Source organism: Rhinolophus ferrumequinum, chromosome 8 (genome assembly GCF_004115265.2).
Source record: "Rhinolophus ferrumequinum isolate MPI-CBG mRhiFer1 chromosome 8, mRhiFer1_v1.p, whole genome shotgun sequence".
In the NCBI taxonomy this organism is placed as follows: domain Eukaryota; kingdom Metazoa; phylum Chordata; class Mammalia; order Chiroptera; family Rhinolophidae; genus Rhinolophus; species Rhinolophus ferrumequinum.
Window position 1 is genome coordinate 62,140,921 of NC_046291.1, and position 27,986 is coordinate 62,168,906.

Below are 27,986 nucleotides of genomic sequence, written 5' to 3' on the forward strand. Positions count from 1 at the left end.
CTTAAAGCATTTTACCTCCCTCTCCTACTAAATTGTCATAATAAACAGACAAATCCACAATGTCAACAATGAGAGTTGCGTTGGCCCAAGGGCCCCTCTATGCAAGTTATCTGCAGTAAGTCAGGACCTTCATCCCAGGGCCTGGCGCCCTAAAGGCCAACTTCAGCTTATTCAAGTAATAATGTCCATCAACAGCAGGAGCACAGTGAGCCATCTGACCCGTCCCACAATTCTCAGGCATTTGCAGACCATCTGTCTTCCCAGCATCTCTCAATCTACAAAATTGGAGCAAGGACACTGTGAGTCCTGCCTGGTTCCCAGGCCACCCCCAATTACCTTCCAGTTGTCAAGTGATCATCTCACCCAGAGCCAGCTGGGATAAAAGAGAGGGGCATGAGGCAGAGGGCAGGCTGGGTAGGCCTAGTGCCGAGTCTGGCATTTTCCCTCTCCTCCAGGCTCTGCTGAGGAGCCAGCCAGGAGGGTTTGGAAGCTGGAGAGGGAGCAACTCACCTCCTCTCCCATCCCACTACGCCCAGCCTCACCCAGAGCACAGGCTGCTTCAGACCTGCAGGAGACTCCCAGTGCTGGAAACTGGCAGTGAGAGGTCAGACTGTTTGCGATGTTCTGCTTGTTTTGTTTGAAGAAGGGCATTCCAGCTATGGTGCTAAGCAAAACCACATCACACTGGGATGGCTTTCTGCACAGAGGACCAAGATTTAAAGCCTCTGTTTTCTTCCCAAACACACATGCCAAACACTGGGGTGCTCCAGGCAGATCCCACTGCCTGCTCATTCCTGCCAGGCTTGTTCTCGCCCCAGGCCACCCACTGTCCACAACCTTGTGCTCTACTTCTCTCTGCTGGAAGATGCCAGGAGAAGCTGAGTAGAGAGAACTTCCAGCCGAGGCTTTAAAGTGGTTCCTGAGACACCATGTCCCAAACTCTTGACAAGGCAGATGTGACAGTAGCAGCTGTCAAGTGAGCCATCGCTCTGGTCCCAGGCCTGGCTGCACTGAGGATGCCATCTCCACCACCTAACTCTCTGGGCTTTCCACCCTGCACCCAAAGGACGGGGAGAAGAGCAGTCTGCTGAGTGACGATGCACAGTGAGACACAAAGGAGAGGAAACCATGAAAGTGAGCAAGATAATGAGACTCAGAATGAAGAGATGGGACCAGTTATGACCAGTGCTCCTTGGTGAAAACGGGGTCTGAATCCTGATTTGAATCCAGCATGACCTTAAGCAAGTTACTTAATCTCTCTTATACGAAGCCTCAGTTACCTTATTTATGAAAAGGAAAGAAGACTATTTACCTCACTGTACCAGTCAGGGTCCCAGCAGGAGACAGAAATGACACCAGTTATTTCAACAGAAGGAATTACATATAAAGGATTGTTGACAGAGTACAAAGTTGTTAACTAGGCAACAGAAAGTGTAAAACGATACGTCCAAGGTATCACTGAGGTAGCACTGGGTGAGGTAGCAACCACCCTTGGGGCTGGAAGAGAAAAACAAAAAGGAAGGATCTGGAATTATTAAAATTTAGAAACTTAAGGAGGATTCCCGCAGGGCTGGAACTCACACCCCTGAGGAAGGCACTGCTGGGCTGGCACTGGGGTCTCTGAGTGGGCATGATGAGGCTGGTTCTGCGATTGTTGATAAGACAGCAAACTGGATTCGACTATGCTGCTGGAATGAGCTCCAATGCCAGGGCAAGGAGGTGTTGCTGAGGAGACACGAGAACAGGAAGCAGACAAGAAGGAGCAGGTCCCTTCTCCTTCCCTCAGCCTTGCAGCCTCCCTGTATTGCCCCTGTTGGCAGAGCCAAGCGCGAAGCAGCTGGCAAAGCAGCAATGTGGTTTGCACAGTCCCAATTCCAGCATCACAAAGCAGGGTATAGAGGGCTGGGTCTGGAGCTCAGAGACTTTAACTTAACAAATGGCCCACTCACAGTTAGAATTAAATGGAAAAACTGTGTATAAAATGCTTAGCACAGTGCCAGGCACCTAGTAGATGCTAAAGAACGATATCATCATCACCGTCATCATCATCATCACCATCCTCCTCCTTCTCATTATTATTATGATGGATTAGTGGGCGTGGCAATTAGACGGACGATAAGGCAGGCTCTGTAAGGGGTTGATTGTGAGAGTGGAGATTAATTTCTGGATTCATTTTTGGAAGGTTCACAGATTTCAGGCATAATGCAAAGGACACACGTGCTATCAAATAGTAGGAAGAATAGTAAATTAGTCCCATGAATTTGATCTCTCAAACATCCATCCACCCTCATTCCCCCGGGGCTGCACTAGGTCAGCTCCCCTTCACCTGTTGCTCAGATTCATTGATTCCCTTCTCCCACCTCTAGTCCATCTAAATCACTGCCATGACTCCAATAGTCTTTCCTACTGACTACTGTCATCTCATCAGACTCCTATGACCTACAGATCAAAAGCCAAATTCCTGTGACTAACATTTAACACACTCAGTGATCTGGTTTGGAAGCCGCAGAAATGCTACTTTCCATGGGATCTAGCGCCGCCCTCCCCTTTCTAGGGTTAAATTACAAATGTGAGGAGTGGGAAGGAAGTTAGTTAGGCCTAACACCTAAGGAATCTCCCTTCAGAAGCCCTAAAGTCAGCTCTAATTCAGTGTCAAGAAGAAGGTTAATGATCCCTTTGCCTCCTACCTATGTCTAAACCTTTACTGAGGTCCTCACCATTGCCGAGGTAATGTCCTAACGCCCTGAGCTCATGAGGTGCTGCTTTCCTCTTCCTCATTAAATTAGCAACTCCCTTCTCTCTCTTTGTTCTCTTTACTGGAGTCCTCTTTTACAGTTATCTGTGTCAGTCAGCTAAGGCTAAAATAAGCTGTGGTAACAAATAACTCCAAAATCTCAGTGGGTCACAATGACAATTTGATTTTTTATACATGTGAGTATTGGCTCTGGGTTAATGGCAGCTCTTGTTGACTTCCCATTCACTCCAGTATCTAGACTTCTGGAGCAGTTTCTCTGAGGAAAATCACGTTTCAAGGCAGAGGGGAAAGAGAAGATAGTGGGATCTTGAAGTAGCTCTTAAAACTTCTATTTGGAAGTAGCAGGTATTATTTCCACCCATATTTCATTAGCCAAAGAAAGCCACATGACTTCTTCTGAGTTAAGTAGGATGAGATGTATGATATTCATTAGGTTAAGGGAACTGCAAGTCATGTGACCAAGCTTGACATCAGTGGTCATGAATGCATAGAATGAATCTCTTGATCAATAAGACAATCTACCACACCATCCTAGTTGAGGATCCTATCACACCTGGATTATTAAATCCCAGGGGATGGTGAATTCTAGTGTAATCTAGCCTTGAAGGAAGGGTTCCCACAGATCCTTTCGGGTGTCCCTGCCTCGAGTGTCTCCATATTACACCAACAGTAGAGTAGCTGCCATGATGTTATTTCCTAAATGCTATTATCACCTTGTTCACAATGATAATACGCCAGTCTCTTGCTCAGAACCTTCAGCATCACCCTGTTGCCAATCAGTTCAAATCTAAGTTCTGCAGCGCGCTATTCAAGGCTTCCATCAACTAGTCTTCCCTTTCAAGTCCAACTGCTTCTTAGCCCCAACTCCTCAGATCCAGCCAGCAGTCATGCTTTTCTTCATAACTACTCCAAGATGTTGACTGATGTTAACTTTTCCTTGTGCTTTTTCTTGGCTCCTCCCCCACTGTCATTTCCAACCAGTTTATGTCCTTCAGTTTCTTTAAGAGTTGTCTCAAATCTCACCTTCAAAAATGTCCTTGAATAACTTTCTTCCACTCTCCACACTCCTCAAAATTCAGAATTAGAGCTCTATGCTTTTGTGTTTATTTTCTGCTTCTAGAATTATTTTGCATTGCTGTGGGGGAAAAAACCTTTGGGATTTTTCTATTCCACACACACCACCTCCTTTGAATTTAGGTATGAGAAAATTGAGATCTAGGAAAATAATGAGAAGTCACTAATTTATAGAGAGGTTAAGTTGGAAGGAGAATTAAGTCTCCTAGCTCCTTGTTACTATTTTTTCCCCACATCAATTTGCCTCTTTCAATTTATATCTATCTTTTGAGCTAGATGACACTCTGTTTTAGGGTAAGGATGCCTCATTATATTATCTGTTATACAAGATCCTTAACATATATTATTTCTAATTCTAACAACAACCTTGCAAGGTAGCAATCATTCTTATTTTACCAATAAGAAGACTAAAGGTTAGATAAGTCAAGTTAAAGACCCAAGGCCAAATAATCAATAAATGGCAAAGCCAGGGTTTATTGAATGCTTACTATGTGCATGAAAGTGTGCTAGTTCTCTCTTCAAAGAAATTAAAATACAATATTTAAAAAAATAAATGTCATGACTTCAGCATAGTTCATAATAAATCCTTAATGAGTAATATATTAAGGGCTATGGAAATTCATGTAGGACAGGCGTCATGGCCAAGGAACTGCAAAAGAGATTGGACTTAAGCTTGGCAGTTAAGGATGCACAGGATATGCATACTCTAAGTAGACGTGGTGGGTGGGTGCAGGCATTTCCAACAAAGATAAGGGAGTGAGCAGAAACTGATAAAAATGGATTGTTAGGAAATGGGGAAGAACTCTTTGGCAAAAGCCATAGTTCTTATAGGAGGGGCCTACACAGTAAATTACAACAATAGGGGCAAAGTTATAGAAGGCTTTGAATGCCAGGTATTTGGGATTTATTCTGTAGGTTATGGGGAATCACCACAGATGGCTCACCTATAAAAGTAGTGTTTTAGCCAGTTGTGTAATATGTGAGTAGAGGAGCGGAGAGACTACTTAAAGACTTCAGAAAGAGTAAAGACTACTTTAATCACCTACTCTTTAACTGAGAAGTCTGGCATGGGAGTGGACAGGTTTTGGGGGGATGGAAATCTTACTATTGGTACAAGAATTATTACTGTTGTTTATGGAAGTGGGAGTTAGAAAAGTGAAATGTAAATGTCTTAAGTTGCTTGTCCAAAAGCAGACAGTCCTATTTTCCCAAAAACTTATATAGAAATTAAGGATACAAAAGCTAATCAAAATTGAGATGGGAAGAGGGAGATTCTGTTCCGAGAGAGTTAAAAAGGTTTATACCCCCAATTCTATCCTACCCTTTACATGGTCTTCAGTGGTATACTTCTTATATATGTTCTTTAATTTTGTTCTTTTCTTTCATAAATTAATCCACAGTTTAGTGAGTACCCACAGCAGGCTAAATGTTTGCTGCTTTCAACCTAATGGTTACTAAGTTTATGATATCTCTTCTTCTCATAAATATTACCAGCAACTTTACTTTTTCTATCTGATTATTTGAAAAACTAAAATGAGTGAAATTTATTTAATTTCACAAAATATTCAATGTATTGCCCAAGTGTGAATCACCACAAGTTATTTAGTGATGTTAAACCTACAATGAAGTTAAAAAATATATGGGTTGAATAAAAGTTACATTTATGACATGCATAAATCAATGCATTAATCATATGTATAAAATTCTTTAAACCTTTAAGAATTTTTTATTTCCAAACCTGGAATTATTATTGGGACTCGTCTCTGGCCCATCTCAAAACTGTAGGTCTCCACTAACTTTGGGATTCAGAAAGATCTGGAAGTATTGGCCTAACCAACCTGAATGGTAGTCAAAAGTTGACCACATAACTCCTAAATACTACACTTTATTCTGGAAACCCCAGATCATGCTCATTTTACTTTCCATGGAGCCAACTTGTACATTTAGTAGGGTGATCCAAGAACAATTATATGGCCTACATCTGTGTATCTGATGTCTCAATCTCATTTCAGGGATAAAAGTATGAAGATGATTTCAATGGGTTTTGGAAGGTCTAGAAAAAGAATCTTCAGACTTCATAACTAGGGTTTTCTCTTACTTAGGGGTTCTGAAATTTTTTGGTATGGCATGAACCCCTTTGGCAGTCTAATGAAGCCTATGATTCCTTTTTAGGAAAAAATTTTTTTTTAAATTCCTAAAATAAAATGCATGAGATTAGAAAGAAAGCCAATTAGATTGAAACATAATTATCAAAACACTGAAAAACAAACTTATTTTATAGTAATATATGTACCTCTTTATTAACACTTTAAATAACAAGGCCCGTGGCAGGTCTACTGTCTTCTGTGATTTTGAGACAATGATGAATGTTCACATTTTGAGATATCTGTAACAAGTATAAAGTGATAATGAAAAATATGTGTGCTTTCTCTGGGTGAAAGTTACAGGTACCGCTAATATGACAGTGGTTTGTTGTCTACATTTACAACGGAAGGAAATATTTAATTTTAGTGTGGGATTTGTACAAATGAATATGTGATATTTTTCTCTTTCCAAGGTCACAGACCCACCCCCTTCCCACCAGGTTCTGTTAATAGATAGATAGACTTCAGGTTAAGAATATGTATATTAAAGGACTGTTTCTAAGTAAAACATAAGCTTTCAATGCTCAACGAAGATCATAGAAACACCTACTCAGGTAATTTGGAGGTGACCCACTGTTGCTCTGGGAAGCTGCCCATTGAGCTTGCTCACCATTTTACCTAGCACCTAGCATCATGCATTATCAGGAGTAGAGGTTCGGTGCATATTTATTGATAGACTGTATGAAGAAAGGATTGGAGACAATGGAGGGGACTGGACTTGGCTCACTAAAGGCTCCTCCTGTTGCCCTTACATTCTGAGACTCAATGACTTTCTGACAAATGCAGAAGGAATTCACTGAAGCCAGCTCAGAGTCCTGTGTCTGCCAGGAAGTGACCGCAGGAGACAGTGCAGGCAGGGGCTGGAGGATCCATGCTATTCAATGGGGGTGGAGTGGGGTGGGGTTTGAAAGCCCAGCACTGAGTTGTAACTCTGTCTCTGAGATAAAGATCCAGATCAGAACATGGGGGCCTTGTATCCAGTGACTACAGGGAGTAACCAAAAAGCAGAGAAACAGCTGAGGCCGCCCAGTTGTTTTCCCTGTTGCATTTCTGTTAGGATGGGCCAAGAAGAGGAAATTCATTCATGAGGACCCTGGCTCAGAATTCTTTTGATGAGAAGATCATTTGTAAGCTTAAAGTCCTTTTGTGTTTCTGACAAGTGTCATTACATGAAAGTGTTCGCTGACGATGTCCTACCACCTAAAAAAGAAATAAGAGAGACTGAATTCACACAGCCTCGTGAAGTTCCTGGTAGGACTAAGTGTTAGAAACTAAGACTATAATATAAAACAATTGTTATGTGAATAATAGTTATACAAACTAGACACAGATGAATACATTTATTTCAAATGAGACATTTACCCAAGTTAACCCTTTTGTATCAGGGGCCTCTTGTTGTACAAAAGAGTAACAACAAAAATGGCTGTCGTGAGTAACAACAAAAATGGCTGTCGTTTTTTAAACCTGCCCACCATGCACCAGATACCTATGTAATTTTACCTCATTTAATCCTGACAACAACCTGTAGTGAGTTGAATGGAGTCCCATGAAGAGATAGGTCCACCTGGAACATGCGTTCTTATTTGGAAAAAGGTCTTTGCAGATGAAATTAGTTAAGATCTTGAGATGAGATCATCTTGGATTATTGGGTGGACCCTCGTTCCAGTGACAAGTGTCCTCGTAAGAGGAGAAAAAGACACAGACAGAGAAAAAGAAAACTCAGAGGAGAAGGCCCTGGGAAGACAAGGCATTGGAACGATGTGTCGACAAGTCAGTGCCCCAGAAGTATATCTGAACACCAAGGATTAGGACAGAAACATGGAAGGGATTCTCCCTCAGAGCCTTCAGAAGGATCCAACCCTGCCAACACTTTCATTTCAAACTTCTGGCCTCCTGAACTCTGAGAGAATAAATATCTGTTGTTTTAAACCCCCCAGTTCCCACCAGGATTTACCCAAGGCTCTGAGAATCAGGGAGCTATTGTTCTATTATCGAAAGCTGCCCCTGTGAACATGGCTAGTCAGTAACTGGAGGGACCTGGGTGAGGTATACTCACTACTCTGCTACCTGAGCTGACAAATAACTTATGTAATTCAACTTTAAATAATTCTATTAGGGTAACAACAATTTAGTCCAAAAATCAACCACGTGCCTGGAATCAGACTGCTGGGACTTGAGGCCAACTTTTCCATGTAGTAACTATAAGACCATGGCAACTGATTTAACCTCTCTCTGCACCACATTTTTTTTCTTTTGTGTATTGGAGAGAATTCAAGAGGAGCCCAAGGACATGTTGTGGTAACAAACGTACTATAGTCTCCTAGATGGGATTCTTAAACAGAAAAAGGATATTAGGTAAAAAGGAAGGAAATCTGCATAAAGTATGGACTTTAGATAATAATAGTGTATCAGTATTTGTTTATTAATTGTAACAAATGTACCACACTGATGTAAGATGTTACTAACGGGGGTAACGGGGAAGACGGGGTGTGGGGCGTCTGGGAACTCTGTACTAATCTAAAACTGTTCTCAAATATTAAATTAAATATTTTCAGGGAAAATATCAGTACCTCACCTCCCAGTGTGATAAAGATTTAGAACAGTGCCTGGCACGTCGAAAGAGCCCTTGTTTGCTATTATTGTTTTAGGGCTATTATCAGAACCAAGGAATTTGTATTTGCAATGTTCCATGAACAGGCAAAATGTTTTTTTTTAAAGGCAAGCTGATGCTCTATCTGTAGAGTAAGGTTGTACAAAATGTTACCGTAACTGTGGTTTTGTCTCACTCCAAAGCTACATAAAGCCAAAGAGTCACTAAACATTCTTCCATACCTCAGTATTTCTTGGTTTTTAGATTTTCAAACTGTAATTCTGACATCGATTCTACTACTTAAAAGAAGTTCAAATGAATAATCTAGCTTGTTTACCTGAGAAACATGGGAAAAAACTTGCAAATATAGCTTTGAAATATCTCTTCATGCTTTTTTAAAACTCTTCTACTGGGCTCAATTTTTTAGACACACCCTGTATCATATTTTACCCTTTCCTTGGAAAAAATCAAGCAGAATGAGTTACGGTGACATTTTCTTTGCCATCTTGACATCCCATAAGGTAGACAAATTACCTGGTTTTATATAGTCACTTCAATTCCCATCTCAGTGAAAGAATACCGTGTTTCCCCAAAAATAAGACCGGGTCTTATATTAAGTTGTGCTCCAAAAGACACAATGGGGCTTATATTCGGGGGATGTCCTCCTGAAAAATTATGGTCTTATTTTCGGGGAAACACGGTAACACTTTCATTGTTAAAGAATGACATAAAAACCGCTCACTTCTAAGAAATGAGGTTTTACAAGAGAAGAGATGCAGATACAAGCAGATGATTCTCACCTTGCCTGAATCCCTGCATTCTAAGGGCTTGAGAAAACAAGTTTGGAACAAAATGTTGCATACTTTCTCATCTGAAGGGATGCTTCCTACCCAAAAAAGAGAATGCTGCTGTCTTAAGGAGACTACTCTTCTAGATCTTCTGGAAGCAAGACAGGTTGATTGATAGACAGACAGATAACAGCTGGAGGATGGGCTGTTGTACCAATAAGAAAGGAGCAAAAAGCAGACTCAAGCGGCAATGAGGCCCTCTGCCCGGGGGAGAGTGCTTAGAATCCATTTCACAAGGGAAGCCAACCTAGGTCATTCAGTGCTGAGACTGTAATACCTGGGCTTTCTAAGTCACCAAGTCAAGGCATCAAGTTCGGGGACTGAGCTTGGAGATTCTAATGAGTCCTCAGGACCCCAAGTGCTATCATCTAAACAGACCTGTCCTCTGGACTTCTGCAAATTTCTCCATGAAAATCCATCTTGTAAGGTCTTTGAATTGGATCATGCATTCAAAACGTGACAGGAAACAAGTGAATTCTCAACTGGATTTTCTAAAGAAATCTGGCTACAATTTTCAAATTTGATTCTTGCTCTCCTTGATAGCATAGCAGACTAGATAAAATTTCAAAAACTTTAGGTATATTTATTCTCTCTTCTAGCACTGCTGAAGCTATGTTAGGTGGAAATGGATCCAGGAATGCTAATAAGTCCATGAAGAAAATAAGTTCCTTCGAAGCAAATACTTTTTTTGTTTAATTGTTAAGCAAAGGAATGGAATTTTCTTCACTGTGTTTAACAGGTTCATGTGCATCATGAATTTCTGATAGGGGACATTAATAATCTGTATCAACTATACTATAAGAACATTTCATTATCAGGGTAAGGATTAACGGCTCTCTTCAGAACACAGTTTGGGAAATAATATTGATACATTGTTATTATCTGAAATCCATACTTTATTCAGTGCTCTTCCTCCAGTGACATACATAAAAATAAATCATTCTGTTGGTTGAATTAATATTTAAATCCTGTCTTCCTAATCTTGATTGCCTAAAGGTTAGACCGTAAACCATTTCAATATTAATTTACACTGTGCAACTAATGTCCAATAATCCACCAAGGTCTGGACTGAGCCAGGGCTGACAACTGTCTTTTCCACGCTATTGAGCATTATTCTATTAATGTCCAAGATATCATCATTTCATCGATGCGTAAGAAACTATTTGCCAAAAAAATTCCCCCAATTTTTGCAACTAACAGCAGCATTTTTCTCTATCAAAAGAGACACTTTAATTATACATGTTTTGGTTGAAATTTTGAACTCCTTGATATGAAGCAAATGATTCACTACTTCAGTAAATATGGAAACTACTGTTGAGCCATTAGCTGCACCAGTTGAAGCTGCCTGTTATACTCTCCTCAGCTACCTGGCATTGGGAGAGGACCACCTACAAGCACAGCTTCACCCAGAGTAGTGCTGAGATGACAAGTCGCAGGACAACACAGGCAGTTTTCATTCTCCCTCAAGCAAGTGTCTCATATCTGACAACTCATTGGAGCCACTTTGTGTCTGAGAGTGATGACACCCAGCAATATATAGATTCATTACTCCTGTTCTACAAAAATTCCACATCCCATCTCGAATTAGATACCAGCTGAATTTGCTTTGAAAGATTTTGCGTCTTTCTCCTCTTCCAGTTCTTGAGACATCACCAGGTGAACGACATTTTGAATGGCTTGTTAGAATAATGTATAGTTTAGCCTTTTTAACGATTAGGGTGTTCACATCATCCTCAATCCTTTTCCCTGTTTGATTTTGTGTAAACTGACTGATAAGATTGAGTGAGTGGGCCTCAGCAGCAATCAGAAAAGGCCATAAAATGGCAGGTGAAAGTAATAAATCCTCCACATAGCTCCTCAACGGTATTCCTCAGACATAACTTTTGGCTACCGTTTCTCCCAGCTTTTTAAAGAATAACAACCTTCCCTACGGTTGCACCTTTAAGGTCAAAAGAAGTGTGACATCCTTCAACTTTGCAAGGATTTTTTTAAAAAGTAAAATATACTGATCTCGCTTACCTTCTTACAGTGGCCTGATGCGGAATACATTTGTTAAAAAATCTCCTAGGGGAGATCCTTTTTCTACTGGAACTGACCCAATAGTCTACCAGTGCAGTTAGAGAGGACCACAGGACCATGGAACTTTCCAGGTTTTCTATTGCTTTCCAAATGCCAAGTCATGGAGAATTCCAGAACAGAGATGCCAGCCAATCAGACTTTCACTGGACAAATGTTAACAACATTTGTTAACAACACAACAATGTTAACAACACAAGCATATAGACAGTCTAACCATACAGCAATTGCTGGCATAATTCCGACCTTTCCTGTTCTGCTACAGAACACATTTTATACAGTTAAGACTCCATGTGACTTCATAGGTCATTAGAGTTGACTAAATCTTACTGTGATTTTTATAATGGGCAGATATCATACGATGTCTTTCTGACATGTCTGGATAAATTTGTGGATGATGGTGGCATTATCAAGTATTGGCCTCCATTACTCTTAGAGTCATCCCTGAGCCCCCAATTTCTCTCCTTTTCTACAATCAATTCATTTGTCTATCTTAGAAGTATACCCAGACTCCAACAACTTCTTACGACCTTCCTTTTCCAAGCCTTCATCATCTCTGGTCTCAAATGCTGAAATAATCTCCAATAGGTCACTCTGCTTCCATCCTTGCTGCTTCTACAGTCTGTCCAGAATGATTCTTTCAAAACATAAGCTATAGCATGTCCTACCAAAACCCATAAAAGCGTCTCTTAATTTTCAAACAAGATGGCTGTCATGCAGTGTCATATGGCGTCTCATCTCCCACTCCCCACACAAGAACGCAGGACATGGTGAGGCCAAAAAGGAACACCCACGGAGCCATAGATAGGGGAGTCATACCACTATAGCTGGCGGCTGGGTTGGAAACACAGGAAGTAGGAGCCACTCGATCCGCAACCTGCTGTCCTCTTCTCTGCCAACCAACCTCACTTGCTAGCTTCAACCTGCCGTACTAACTGCAATCTGCTGTGCTAACTGCAATCCGCCATACGCTTCTCTACCAACCAACCCACAATCCCTTGCTAACTGCAATCCGCGCTTGCTAGCTTAGCCACGGCAGTTATATTAGTGGCTAATGGCTGACCGGTAACAGCTGATGGCCAACTAGTCACACTTGATGGCCATCTACTACCTGAGCCAGCACCTTCCACGTGAGGCTGAGAGCCTGGAAACTGCTCTCTGGGACTCTGTTCCCACAATGGCAGAGTAGGTAAATGCTGTTCTTACTTCCTCTTGTGACCACATCAAAATGACAATTAAATTACAGAACAACCATCATTGAGAATCTTCTTAAGTGTAGCTGGACAGAAGTCCTACGACTAAGGACATAGAGAAGAAGCCACCTGGAGACTGGTAGGAGGGGCAGAGATGTGAAAGGGGCTGGTCCGACACCCGCATGTGGCAGTTAAAATCAGGAGTGATATCTGAGCTGTGGAGGTCTCTCATGAGGAGCAAAACTCCCCAGCCCAGGGCTCCAGTGCGAGGAAGAGAAGTCCTCACAAATTCTGGCTGTGAACACCAATGAAACGGTGGCTAAGTGAGATAGAGGGCTGCTGGAGTCCCAGGCACTCCTCTTAAAAAGCCCGCACATAGACTTACTCACTGAAAGACACACTCACTCTGAGCTCCAGCCCTGGGGCAGCAGCTCGAAAGGCACCAAGGACATATGGGAAGAAACTAAATTGTCTGGCTTCATGTCTAGGGTTGGTGGGGGAGAAGGGGACGGCAGCTCTCTTCCAGACAGAAGTGCTGGCAGAAGTCCATTGTTCTTTTGTTGAGCCCTCCACACTCCCAGTGTGCAGACACAGGCAGTGGCCATATTGAGTCTCCATCATCCAAGCTGACACTGTTTTCCCTGCCTTGGTGATGCCCTGACACCCTGTCCCACTCAACTTGTGAGCCCACCCAAGTGCTTCCAATGGCTTTTCCATACAAATGACCTACCTTGGCTCATGCTTCGGACCCCACAGCACATCTACTACATAAGGCCACTCTACTAAGAGACACCACACAGCTCTACCTAATACATAGAAACAAACACAGGGAAGCAGCCAAAATAGGGGGACAAAGAAACATACCCCAAATGAAAGGACAGAACAAAGCTCCAGGTAAAGAACAAAACAAGATGGAAATGAGCAAACTACCAGATGCAGAGTTCCAAACACTGGTTATAAGGATGCTCAATGATCTCAGGGAGAACTTCAACAAAGAGAAAGGAAACATAAAAATAGAGACAGGAAACATAAATAGAACCTGTCAGAAATGAAGAATACAATAACTGAAATAAAGAATATATTAAAGGGAATCAACAGTAGTTTAGGCGAGGCAGAAGATCGAATCAGCGATTTAGAAGATAAGGTAGCATAAAACAGCCAATCAAACAGCAAAAAGAAAAAAGAATTAAAAAAAAATGAGGATAGTTTAAGGGGCCTCTGAAACAACATCAAGCATACCAATATTTGCATCATAGGGGTACCAGAAGGAGAAGAGAGGAGCAAGGAACTGAAAATCTATTTTATGAAATAATGACAGAAAACTTCCCTAATCTGGTGAAGGAAATAGACATATAAGCCCAGAAAGTGTAGAGAGTCCCAAATAAGATGAACCCAAAGGGAACCACACCAAGACACATCATAATTAAAATACCAAACACTAAAGACAAAGAGAGAATCTTAAAAGCAACAAGATAAAAGCAGTTAGTTACTTACAAGGGAACTCACATAAGACAGTCAGCTGATTTCTCAACAGAAACTTTCCAGGACAGAAGCGATTGGCATGAAATATTCAAAGTGATGAAAAGCAAGCACCTACAACAAATATTAGTCTACCCAACAAAGCTATCATTTAGAATCAAAGGACAGAGAAAGAGCTTCCCAGACAAGAAAAATCTAAAGGAGTTCAGCACCACCAAACCAGTATTACGAGAAATGTTATAGGGACTTCTTTGAGAAGAAGAAGGGAAAAAAAATTAAAAATGTGAATAATAAAATGGCAATAACTATCTATCAACAATTACTTTCAGTGTAAATGGATTAAATGCTCTAATAAAAAGACATAGGATGCGGTGGCTGGTTAGCTCAGATGGTTAGAGCATGGTGCTAATAACACCAAGGTTGCCGGTTCAATCCCTGCATGCGCTGGAAGGACCCAGCAAGTCCACTTCTGGGTGTTCTTTTGAAGAAACCCAAAACACTACTTCAAGGGACATGTGCATCCATATGTTCATTGCAGCATTATTTACAATAGCCAAGAAATGGAGGCAACCTGGGTGTCCCTGAATGGATGAATAAAGAAGAGGTGGTACATATGTACAATGGAATATTACTTAGCCATAAAAAAGAATAAAATCTTGTCATTTGCAACAACATAGATGGACCTAGAGGATATGCTGAGTGGGGTAAGTCAGACAGAGAAAGACAAATGCCATATGATTTCACTTAAATGTGGAATCTAAAGAACAAGATAAATGAACAAACAAAACAAAAACAAAATCATAGGTACAGAGAATATTTTGAGGGTTGCCAGATGGGAGGAAGATTGGAGGGATGGGTGAAAAGGGGGAAGGGATTCAGAAGTACAAATTGGTAGGTTTACAAAATAGTCATGGGGATGTAAAGTATATTGTAAGGAATATAGTCAATAATAATGTAATAACTATGTATGGTGTCAGATGGGTACTAGATTTATCGGGGCAATCACCTCGTAAGTTATACAAGTGTCTAATCACTATGTTGTACACCTGTAACTAATATAGTATTTTATGTCAACTGTAATTGAAAAAGTATTATTATTATTATTATTATTTTAAAGTTCTCTTCTCAGAATACAAATGCAGAGTCCTGAACATAACCCAGAAGGATTTCCTGACAGGCTCCCCCTTCCCCGCTCGCCTCTCTGGCCTGTCCACAGTTCCCTCCCTGTGCTCACCCACTCCCTCCACTCCAGCCTCACCAGCCACCTTGCTTGCCCCCAAACACTCCCACTGGGGGCCTTGTACTTCTTTGTTCTTCGTCCAGAGCTGTATGACTCCCTCCCTTTCTCCCCTAGGGTGCCGCTGAATGCCACCTTATCAGAAGCCTCTCTTGCCATCCCACTTCGCTGACTTTTGACCATATTTAATTTTTAATTTTTGGCATTTATCACTTCCTGACATCTTTATTTGTTTGTGTGTTGTCTGTCTCTCCCATAGGAATGTAAGCTCATGTAAGCATGAGACAGAGATTCTTTTTTGGTTTTAATCAGCACTCTATTGCCAGAACAATGCCTGGGATATTGCTAAATGAGTGAACAAATGAATGAATGAATGAATCAGTCAATTTTTACTAGTAATGACACTGCCCATTGCAGTCTCAGAAGTCAGAGATGGTGCTTATCAGAAAAAAAAAGAAAAAAAAAAGTTTAAAACCAAGGACTCCTAACACCTAGTTAGACTGCTTGAATTATCTTTTTAAAAGAAAAGAGAAAATAATGCCTACCGTTTTGCAATCTGTAAATGAAAAAATCACTTTGTAATTGATATGTCCATTTGTTCCCATGGACTTCCTGTCAAGGCATACCATTTGCTTCTTAGATAAGGAAATAGGGGCATAAAGAGAGAGTCTAATTCTCAGAGTCAAGTTTGAATAAACTCACATACATTCACTGATATTTTATGGAAAATCTCATCTTTGGATTTATTCCACAAACTAAAGGACAGAAGGAGTCAGTTCTTTTAGACTTCAAAATAATTTCCGAAACCTGAGGTGAGTGTTTCTCAAGCAGGCCTAACATACACAATGTGTGTCAGGCTTGCTAAGTGAGAACGGTCTTTCTTTAACTAGCAGTGTGACTGATTACTGAGCTCCAAACTGGGTGAGGGTTACTGCATCTGGAGGACCAGGAGTTAATCCTGCGTCATCTCCCGGCCACAGGAAATGCCCGTGACCGCCCTCTCCTGGACTCAACCACAGGCCTGGCTCCCAGACCAGTGGTGCCACCTTCCCTTGAAGGGCTGGGCAACATGTTTTGTTTCAAGTGTGTTTTTAAGTGATTTATTCCAGGCTTAAATCAGAACAGGAATAAAAAAAGGATTGTATGATCCAGGACCACATTTCTGCCTCATTTTTGGTGGTGAATGATCCACAGAATGAACAACAAAAAAAAACCAAAAATGATCCAGAACTGGAACAGTTCAGAGTGCAGAGTGCAGAGCTGGAATTGGAACAAGGGATCTAGAGATTGAGAGACAAATTATTTAAAGTTTCCTCGGAGAGTTTTATTTCTTGCTGACAGCTGCTTTATGATTCTACAAACATCTCTTACCTACCAGGAGGCAGTTTGTATGATAATGCAGAGCTTGGGATAGAGGGAGCAGTCTGTTTCCAGGGCACTGCAGCCTGAGTCACAGTGTGACCTTGAGCAGCTTAGGTAGCTGCTTGTGCCTCAGTTTCCTCATCTAGTAAATGGAGGTAAAATAGTCTCTATTTCCTTGGGGTATTGTGCCTGGCGCATGGCAAGTGCTCAGTGAAACTGACTGCAATAAACAAGAATCCTGAGTGAAGTCAGAGAGGGGTTTGCCGTTACATGCACGAAGCCTCAGTTTAGGCCCCGAGCTTCCACAGGTGCCTTTCAGTGGCTGCGAGCTGCCAGGCAGCTGCAGGAGGGGATGGGAAGCCAGACTAACATCAGGAAGCATTTCTAGGTGACATTTCTAGTGAATTGCCTGGAGTGATATCAAGAAGAAAGGGCCTGGACTCTCTAAGCCTTCAGTAATTTGTAGTCATGGTTGTTGTTTTTTTTTCTTTTCTCATTTTAAATAGACACTTTCATACTAATTTATGTCCAATTTCCATTCCTTTTTTAAAGAGCCCCCCACCCCCAAATCATATAATCTTTAGGCCCCACAAAATCTGGATTTATCCCAGAATGATATAATCAAATCTTCACCATCATCCTGAAAAGTGATTATCCTCATTTCACGGCCTGGTAACTGAAGTGTTAAGAGGTTAATGCTGTCCCCAGGGATACACAGTGGGACCTGGCAGGGCTACAGTTTGAACCAAGGTCTCTCCACGTACAAAACCTAAATTTTCCCCACTTCACCCAACTTCCTTCCATCATGGGCATCATGAAGACTTTAAAACATAAGCTCCAGATTTGAACAGATATTTGCACACCCATGTTTATAGCTGCACTATTCCCAATAGCCAAAAGGTGGAAACAACCTACATGTCCATCAATGGATGAGTAAACAAAATGTGGTATATTTATACAATGGAATATTATTCAGCCTTAAAAAGGAATGAAATTCTGATACATGCTACAACATGGACGAACCTTGAAAACATTACGCTTAGCCAGACAAAAAAGGCATTCTTGTGTAATTCTATGTAGATGAGTTACCTAGAAGAGTCAAATTCATAGAGATAGAAAACAGAGTGAATGGTGGTTGCCAGGAGACAGGGAAATGGGACGTTATTGTTTAATGGGTACAAAGTTCCATTTTGAGATGATAAAAAAACGTTCTGGAGATGGATAGTGGTAAAAATTGCACAACTGAGTGAATGTACTTAATGCCAATGAACTATAACTTTAAAATGGTTGCAATGATAAATTTTATATTATGTGTATTTTACCACATAATAAAAAAAAAGTAAACTCCAGACTAGAATATGAGACTTAGGGCACAAAAAACTTCTCTAGCACTTTGCATGTTGTGGGCATTATACACTAAGATTACAGGAAACTGTTATACATCCATCTTTAAAAGCATTTTTCTAAAGGTCTTGAATTGTGCAACAAAAGTATTGCTTCCAGATTCCATGCTTCCCAAGTTACACACATCTGCAAGTCAGCCAGAGCCACTACAAACAGCCCGCTGTGCTGTTATGTCAGGGCCAGGCCCAAAGACAAAGCATCCATTTCCACTATCTTCTTTTAGCTACTCTCTCAAAAAGGCTTTTACTGAAAGACAACTGGAGGTGGACTTGTCACCAGTACTTGAAATACTCCTAAAGCGGGTAATCACAGCAGGGCCATCCCAGAAGCTGGCAGTCATAATTCAGGTCCCTAGGGTTTAAATTGGCTCCCAGCCTGGTTGACTCAGTGTTTACTCTCCTAGGAGTGTTTTGAGGTGCCCTGGGGCTGGCTCTGCTGGGCCCTGGATTGTCTTTTTTTTTTTTTTATGTGGATGAGTGGCTCGGTCCAGGAAAGACCAAGCCAAACATAATGAATCAGATGGGTTCACGTGGCTTCCTGAAGTCAGAGCTTCCCTGAATACAGCCTGTTTCTAAATCGCAGAAACAAAAGTCCAGTTGAAGGGCAGAGCACAGGAGATGCTGTTTCCCTAGCTGTGAGGTGTTCTGTTGGTCCACCTTCCCTCAGCTCAGACCTTTTGAAGAGGGTCGGATCCCTAAATGGATGATGGGATTTTATCCTATGGGCCTGAGCAGCCTGTCTGAAAATGTAGATGGTGTGACTTAGGATCTCTTAATTAAGGAATACAGAGACCACCTCAACCACCCAAAAGAGATGGAATTTGTTATAAAAATGCACACGGCTCTAAAAGACACAGGATGCTGGGGAAACCCAGGAAGAGCCAGGCCTCAGAGAGGTCTGATCTGGAAGGGCGTTTGGGATCCACCGCAGCTCTCGGCCTGGGCCATCGTCCATCCCCTCAACAGCGTGAGTTTGTGGGTCAGACTCTAGTGTTCCTTAGCTCGCGTGGCTCAGCGGCCCTTCTCTGCTGCAGTTACTGCTGATACTCTCAACCCGCCACCTCGTCTGCGCATCATAGCTTTCCTTGGCCTGGGCTTCTGCCTCCCTGTAGCTGCGGATTCTTCCCACCACTGGCTCACTCCTGAAGCATCATGTTCCCTCCAACCTTATGTCCTCTCTCTACCAGCCGCAACTCCCGTTACCAAAGCCCTGATTTTTGTTTATATTTTCCAGTTCAAGTCATATATATAGACAGAGGGGGGGGGGAGAGAGAGAGAGAGAGAGAGAGAGAGAGAGAGAGAGAGAGAGAGAGAGAGAGAGAGAGAGAGAGAGAGAGAGAGAGAGAGAGAGAGAGAGAGAGAGAGAGAGAGAGAGAGAGAGAGAGAGGCAATTAATTTGATTGGCTTGGCTAAAAGGACACGGTTTATTCAGGACGTTTGATGAGTTGCGGGCCCGCTCATGGAACAGGGATATGATGGGTACTTTCCAGGAGAGGGCGCCAGGCACCACACCTTCAGGAAGCAAGAGTGCGTCCCTATGCCTTACAGCCTGAGTGGTGCCGAGGTGAAAACAGAGTGGACGGTATTTTCTTGTAGCATGGTGCTACTTTATATTTTCTCTTAAATTCAGCCGCGTTTCTCCAGCATGCATTTTAAGCCTTTTCTCAGTTTTCATCACAACCCAAGGGGGGGAACCTTTCCCCTCTCTTAATTGCATTATGTACCTTCTAAAACCATTTATTCATTTACTCATCTATTTACTTAATATTTATAGAGTACTTGTTTTGTAACAAGTACAATGCTAGACAATGAAGACATAAAATTCATCCATTTACTTGATAAGTGTTAATTGAATACTTACAAAATAGCAAGCATTATGCTGCTTGCTGGGAACATAAAGATAACTAAGGCCATCCCTGCCTGATACCTACTAAGAATTCAATAAATGCTTGTTGAATAAATAATTGTCTTGAAAGACCTCACAGCCTAGTGAAGGAGAGAGGCAAGGATTTAGGCAATTAGAAGCAGAGTAAAAAGGACTATCTTGGGGAAAGTTGCACAGAAGAGAGACCTGGAGAGAACAAAGTCGTCTTCCCGTGGGAAGCTCCAGTAATGTCTACACTGAGACCTGATGGTGAGTTGAGTTAGACAAGTGAGAAGGATGAGAAGGAGCCAAGGGCCTCCAGGCAGCACAAAAGCCAGACACAAAGGCTTGGAAGTGAAGGAGTGGCTGCAACTGGGAATTGAGAGCAAAAAAGCAGTGCAATTATGATTTTAGGGACTGGATGGAAGTCTGTACACGGGATAGTACAGGGTCCTTGATTTAAACACAGGTCACATTGAGCGTCTGGAGTTGCCCAGGACCTTGTAGTTGCTGAGTGCATCCAGTTAGCAGAGGAGCATGGAGATGGTCGGGCAGTGGTCCACACCACTCCCACTTATGTCCCTTTGGCAAGAGCTAAGTCACTAGGGTCCTCTGAAGTGCAAGACAGGTAGGGAGAAGTAGTCTACCTATGCTCCCAGGAAGAAGAGATTTTGATAGCGGCTAGAACCACAGAGAAAAGTTTCTAGGGAGTGGGCAGATGGAGAGTTGTGCGGGCATTCCTGATCCCAGCTCATCCTCAGTGCCTGGTGATAGCTTCCAGGGAGGTCTGTGGGCAGAGAGATGACTCAGGATCTGAGGAAAGCTCTAGAATCCAGGGCAACACTGGTTAGTCCAAGGCATTTCAGGCACTCTTGTGGGATGCAAGGTGTTATCTTCCAAAATGAGATTTTAAAATGTTCAGTCTATAGAAAAAGGGGAATTTCAAGAAGGAAATTGTTGAGAACTGTGAAGTGCTTGAAATTTTACTTGTAAGCTAACAAGTTAGATCATCACAAATTCATAGATGCTGACAGAGAAATGAGATGCCAGGGTCAGAGGTAAAGGACTTTAAAATTCACAGAGATAGCAGTGGCCAAAGAACCAGCATTTTCTTCCATCAGCATCCCAAGGCCAATTCCCACAGGGGAACCCAAATGGGAAGAGGTGACATCTGCACATGTGGTGGTCTGTGTTACAAGAGAGAAACCCTGAGCTTAGGGAAGCTGAATCTTTTATAACGGGCAGTAAACACGCCTGCTCCTGGTTCTGGAGGGTAACACTCTATCTTCCCAATATGTAAGAAAATCTGCTCCTTAGTCTGGAGGAAGACATAATCTCTATTTTCAAAGGCTGTTCACTTTACAAACATCCTTGAAAAGATAATCTGGAACAAAGGCAGTCAGTGCAATATTTGGAGAATTGTTTTCCAACAAAGGTACGTTCCTTTTTAGCAAGAAGGAGTGTTCTTTAAATAGAGGCTTTGTTTACTTGATCCTTCTCCTCCTGACTTGTAGATACTGGGCTGGCCCCAAGGCTCAGTCTTCAGAGCTCTCCCCTTTCTTGAGGATCTCATTCAGCCTAATATTTTTAAATTTTATCAGTTTTATATCTTTAAATTCATGCTGATGATCCCAAATTTACATCTGCTACTTTAACATCACCCTATTTGTACACTCAGGTAGCAAACTGCCTATATGACATCTTCACTTGGTTATCTTCTAGGTGTTTCAGAATTAACATGTTCTTGAGTCTCATCTTCCATACGAAACCTGATCCTTCCCCAGGGTAATCTCTCTCAGGAAAGTGTCGTACACTCAGATGCTCAAGCCAGGGAACTCGCTTTCTTCCATATCTACATCAAAGCACATCCTGTTTTTAAATTATATCCTGTCTGACTACTGTGTTTCCCCGAAAATAAGACCTAGCGGGACCATCAGCTCTAATGTGTATTTTGGAGCAAAAATTAATATAAGACCCAGTCTTATTTTAATATAATATAAGACCGGGTATAATATAATATAATATAATATAATATAATATAATATAATACCGGGTCTTATATTAATTTTTGCTCGAAAGACGCATTAGAGCTGATGGTCCCGCTAGGTCTTATTTTCGGGGAAACACGGTACCTTGCCTCTGTCCTAGACAATAACCATAAATTCCTAATTGGTCCCCCACCTTCCAATCTTGCCCCATACATTCTGACTGCTGAGGAAGCTAGACTGATTCTTTGAAAATACAGATTAAGTAACATCATTCTCCTGCTTTCAACTTCCCAGTGACATTCCAGTACATTTGAAATAAAATTCAAGGTCAAGAATACATAGGATCTGACCTCTGCCTCTCAATCTGACCTCACTTGCTACCACCCGCCCCCCTCCTGTCTTGCCCTCCACTGTCCTTGAAAATGCCCAGCATTAAGGTGTTTCAGGGCCTTTGTACTTTGTTGCCCAAGTCATTTAGGGTTTTGTCTGATGTCAGTTGAGCAGGGAAATCCTTTCTGACTATCCTCAATAAAATAACACACCCTATCTATCCCTCTTTCCTTTTACCTAGCTTTATAATTTTTCATACCTCTTATCACTGCCTGAATTTAAGAATCTGTCTCCCCACTACTGCTCCCCAACTTAGAATATATGCTTCACCTGTCAAGTACTAGGATTTGTTCACTGACATATTCTCTGTTTCTAGAGCAATATTTGGCACAAAGTAGATGCTCAATAAATATTTGCTGAATGACTGGTTTAATAAATGAACAAATGAATGAAAGCTAATACTGGATACAAAAATGGAGGCAATATCAGGGACACAGATACTTTGTGCCTCAATCTTTCTCTTCAAACTAAGTCAACTGATTTCATGTACTGTATTTTTCTCCCAAAAGGCACATTTCTAATTCTTTAATATTCCTGGTTTCTCTCTACAGGATTCTTACCATGTTCTTCCAGGTTCCTATGTATGATGGAGTTCAAAATTGAACATAGCCTTCTGAGAAGACCCTGAACAGTCTATAATTAATTTTCCTTTCTTCACAGGTTTCAAATGCTTGCTTAGAAATGCACTTTTAAACAATAATCTCACAGGATTTAAGCCCAGCCACAAAGAAGCCTATCTAAGGTCAGCTAGGTTGGAGAGGAACAAAGCGAATATTTGATTCTTACCTCTTTGTAGTCTCTGCAAATCCCAAAACATCCTCCTGAATACATTAGGAAAATATATGTAATCAATCTCATGAATTTCACCGTTGACTGTATAGATTTTAAGTTTGTCACTCTTTTGTTCAACAAATAAATACCTCCTATGTGCCAAGTGGTGAGCTGGAAGCTGGGACAGTACATGAAAAAGGGCACTTGGCCCCTGTCAGGAGGGATTCAGAACCTTGGGCACCACTGTTTCTGTTCTCTTTGTTGTTGTTTTGCAACTAATTCTGGTGAAATTTGATTTTAATATATTATATTTATTTCCAATATTGCTTTTTAAATAAGAATTCTGTACTTATGGGAAAATATCTTTCATCCAATTTGAAAAACAAGGGAGCAGAATGTTTTGCCTGCCTTCTAAATTGACTTTAAAATGGTAATTTTTATTTTTCAGGGTTCATTTCAATTTTCTGAAAAAGATTTAACAATGGAATACAAAAATCTCAGGTATTTTATTTTAGCTAATTTTTAAAATCCCCTTACATGTAAGTTATATATTTGTGTTTTATTTATCATCTTTACTGTTTTTATTAAATTCAAATGATTTTAGAAGCAACTTGAAATCAGATTTCAATTGCTCTTTTGACATTTCATTGACCAATATTTTACTAAAAGTATGAACTTTCTCTAGGATGCAGAGAGACTAATAGAATTTACACAAAAATTTCTACTGAATGAATTCCCCCACCTTCTTGGTGATTGTACACCTGCTTCCTTATAAGGAGAACAAGGAAGTAAATCATGTTGAAGTTGCTTTTAAGCACACCTTTTCTTCTTTACCTGTCCAGGTAGCCTCTGTTTTCATTTCAGTCTTAATGAAAACTTTTTCATTTACATCTCAAGTTTCTTTTCAAAGCAGTGTAAGTAGTATTTAAAATTTTACACTTCGAGAAAGAGACTTTTAACGATGTTCAGCTTTGGTCTTGTAATGCTGAAGGTAATTCATTTTTTTTTAATCTGTCTGCACAGCGAGAACTGAAACGAATGGGGATTGAACTGCTTTGCCTGTTCTTTCTATTTCTAGGAAAGAATGATCACGTACAAGGTAAGACCTAAGCTCTCAGAAATATTGCTTTCGTGGTATGCTTGACAAACCTGTCATTTGGTTCAGAAACTAGATCTGAAGTCATTTTTTATGTGATCTGTTTGATTGCTTTTTTGCCATTGAGCGAACACTTTAACAAATCGCAAGCAGACGCAGGGCTGTTCCCACAGCAAATGCTCTAGGCTTAAGGTAAGTAAATACAAAGGTTGTATTGGCATTTTAATGCAGCATTACTGCACAATAGAACTTCTTAATACCTTTGTGGGAACCATTTTGGTAACTTTCCTAGCTATTTTATTGTACAACAAGGACTTCCACTTAAGTGTAATAGCCTTGAGAGAGAAAAGGGATTTATTTTAAAAATAAAAATGCAGTACATGGAAGAGAAGATTTTTAAATGGGTGCCAATAATTTTTAAAAATTAAAGTAGACGATAATGAATGAGGATAATAAATATGATGATTCCATGTTTGTGAACATTAAGATACTTTTGTATCTAATATTTTAAGCAAAAAAGAATGATCCTTTCTGGGCAATAAGGCATACGTATTTTCAATGTGATAGATATAAAATACGAACTTTTCTATGAATTGCTAACATTTGAGGACTGATCTCTGAAGACTAAAATAAACTTTGATGTTGCTTTGCTCAAGTACTTTAAGAGGCATAAGTCTCGAAAATGGAGTGACTGAGAGTTTGCTGATTCTGTGTGTCTTGCTGGGTTTAAACACAGGTGGCTGTGCCATGGGAGGTGCAGAAACCTGTGAAGACTGCTTACTCATTGGACCTCAGTGTGCCTGGTGTTCTCAGGAGGTAAAACAAATGACCTCAACATGTTTGTAAAAACCGCAGTTACACTTCTGTTAAAGCCCCCAGTGGTGGCTCTGAAGGTGTCCTGCTTTCTATGGGTTTATAGGAGTGAAACAAATCTAGAAAGGAAAATGTACGCCTTAGTCACATCCGTGACTACTTTCGAAAGCAATTTGCAGAGGGAGTGAATGTCAAATTATTCAAAAATATTTAACTCGGGATCCTTTATTTAACCTGATTCCTCCTGTTATTTTAAAGCCATTTCTAACTGCTTACATGTCAAATGCCGAGGCTTGGGTCATCAGAGATCATGGAGATGATATTTTTCTAAAGCTAAACATATATTTGACTTCAGTATCATAGGTGTATTCCATCTGGGAGCCAGGATGCATTCTGAATCACTACTAGGTTCTAAGGGAAGTGTTGTAGGTTTAGGGTAAACTTTACTGTTCAAACATTATCCAGTTCTTTTAAAAATTACATTTGCATGTGCTTGCTGACTCTGTACGGTAACAATGACAAAGCCCGAAGCTGACATTCTTTATCTGATCAAAATGAAAACTATGTGAAAGTAGTGTAAGAAGACTGGGGCATGTAGCCTCCTGAGACAATATACAGCAATCTGTAAATGATTCTTGGTAAGAAAGAGCTGCCTTAGCTCTTTTTGGATTTAAAACAGTTCTCTACTGAATCTCACTAAGAGAATCCAAACACCAATCAAAACATTACCAATGCCAGTTTCAGCAAGGGCTGATATCATGCTCAAAAGGAACAACCTGGACACCCGACTCTGGACCAGGCTAGAGCTGTTAAAACCCACCTGCCAAGTTAAATGTGTATCTGTGGTCTCTCTGACCACAGAGCACAAACGCAGCTCCCTCCCCACTCCTGCCTGGACTGATGAGGCACAAACTAAAGTGAGACGGAATTTTGCTTTTCTTAAGCTCATGTATCAAAAGTTGGTTTGAGAATATAAAAGAGGGGGAAAAAAACCTATGTTTTTACAATGACTCGCTGAAAAAGGCAGTGTTAGTTTCATGCTAGAGACATACCACAACAAATCAGTCTAACATAATGCTTACTTCTGGAATTTTTATTTAAGTGCATTTTTTTAGCACTCATTTAAGAGAGTTTCTTAAGTTACTACTGATAACTTTACTTGTGGATGAAAGTCGGTAGCCAGTTGTCAAATTTTAAGGCCAGATTATTCTAAAAGTTCTCTCTAATGGTATTGGTTATATAAGTTGAGGCATTTGCAGCAAAAAGTAAATTAGACTTCTGCTTAGCGCAGACAGAAAATAAGTTCTATGGTTAACCCCAGCGCTGATCTTTTGGCAAAGACAGTGATTAAAGGTGGTTGCAGTGACACTGTGTTGAGAAGGATTCTGAGGCTTTCTCCAGCCTGTTTGCCTCTGATACATCAAGGGAAGTTACAGAGTTTGCTACATGTAGCCTGGGGCCACAAATATGCACAGGCCTGACTGATATATAACAAATTATATTCTCAAACATCAATTCCAGAAGGACTATATCTTTCCTAGTTGCTGAAAACAGCAAGAGTGACTTAGAATTCTAAGAAATGAGGAAAATGACGTGAACATTGGTTTGCCTTTCTCCAAGCATGAGAGACTTTGACTTTGCTTAGAGCCTCACAAGCTCTAGAGCAGCCTTAGCTATCAGGTAAGACAGGTATTTATATCACCACTCCATCTTTCTCTTCTGGGTATTGCAGGGTTGGAATGGCCACATCTCAGCCTGGAAACATTCATGTCGCTGCTTCCCGCTACCCAGGTGGATCCAAAGGGGACTGGGAAACTCCTGAGTCTCACATAGAAAAGCAATCTTCTACACCATGCTCTCTTTCCCTTCCTGTCCCCACCTCCAAAGCTTGGAGAAAGTTCTAAAAGACTTGAACTGAACACTTTAAGATGCCTAGTTTAAAGTCCCCAACAGGTTAACTTTAGTGAAGGAATGCTATTAACATAAGGATGACACATCCATGAACTAACCCAGGACAGAGAGCTAGACAAGGAGATGGCACAATCCTTGCCCTTTGGGAATGCATAGAAAAGGCTCTTTGTCACCGGATTTGGTAATAGGTACACTGATAGCTTGGACAGTCCTAGGATTCCCCAAAGCTACAGGTCATCTGTGACAAAATCACAGGCTGATATCGACTCTATAACTTACCTCTTTCAAGGATATGGTCATGGCACAGAAGATGCTTTAAAGAAATAAGCATTTAAAAAAAAAAAAACTTGTTAGGTAAATTTGATTGAATATAATAAAAAGAAGAATGCAATTTTACTCAGAATTTTAATGGCAGAATCCTGATTATTCTCCTCCGACTTAACTTGAGACATACATGTGATCAATGTCAGGCACATGCAATATAATTTACTGCGTATGGCAAAATGCCTCACCAGCAAAGCAAAGCAAGCAAAATAAAACTTTAGCTTATAAAGAAATGCAGATTTGTCTTCTTTTTCTCTTTTAGAATTTTACCCATCCGTCTGGAGTTGGTGAAAGATGTGATACCCCAGCAAATCTTTTAGCTAAAGGATGTCAACTAACCTTCATCGAAAACCCTGTCTCCCAAGTAGAAATACTTACAAATAAGCCTCTCAGTGTAGGCAGACAGAAAAATAGTTCCAGCATTGTTCAGATTGCACCTCAAAGCTTGATTCTTAAATTGAGACCAGGTATGTTATGATTTACATGAGCATTGGCTCAGTAAATAAGTCTAATGTCACACAGTAATACCGCTATTCCACTAATACACCTTGTAGCATATTACATATCATTGATTATTATCACTCTGATTTCCCATTCTTAAGGAAATAGAGAATTGCTAAGGCTAACACTTTTTTTTATTCACATCGGTCACTTGCACTCCAAATGTG

At 40.8% G+C, this 27,986-nt stretch overlaps 1 protein-coding gene across 3 annotated transcripts in view; it reads left to right on the forward strand.

Moving 5' to 3' along the window:
* ITGB6 (integrin subunit beta 6) overlaps positions 1–27,986 on the forward strand; it is a 126,902-nt gene that overhangs the window by 36,225 nt on the left and 62,691 nt on the right. The window contains exons 2-5 of one of the 3 annotated variants that reach the window (XM_033111295.1): positions 23,623–23,675; positions 24,198–24,273; positions 25,007–25,086; positions 27,581–27,785. In XM_033111295.1, the coding sequence (XP_032967186.1) occupies positions 24,213–24,273; positions 25,007–25,086; positions 27,581–27,785 (346 nt within the window). In that variant the 5' untranslated portion in view covers positions 23,623–23,675; positions 24,198–24,212. Of the gene's footprint in view, positions 1–23,622; positions 23,676–23,970; positions 24,089–24,197; positions 24,274–25,006; positions 25,087–27,580; positions 27,786–27,986 lie in introns of those variants that run through there. The other 2 variants (XM_033111294.1, XM_033111296.1) reach the window with 2 other exon arrangements.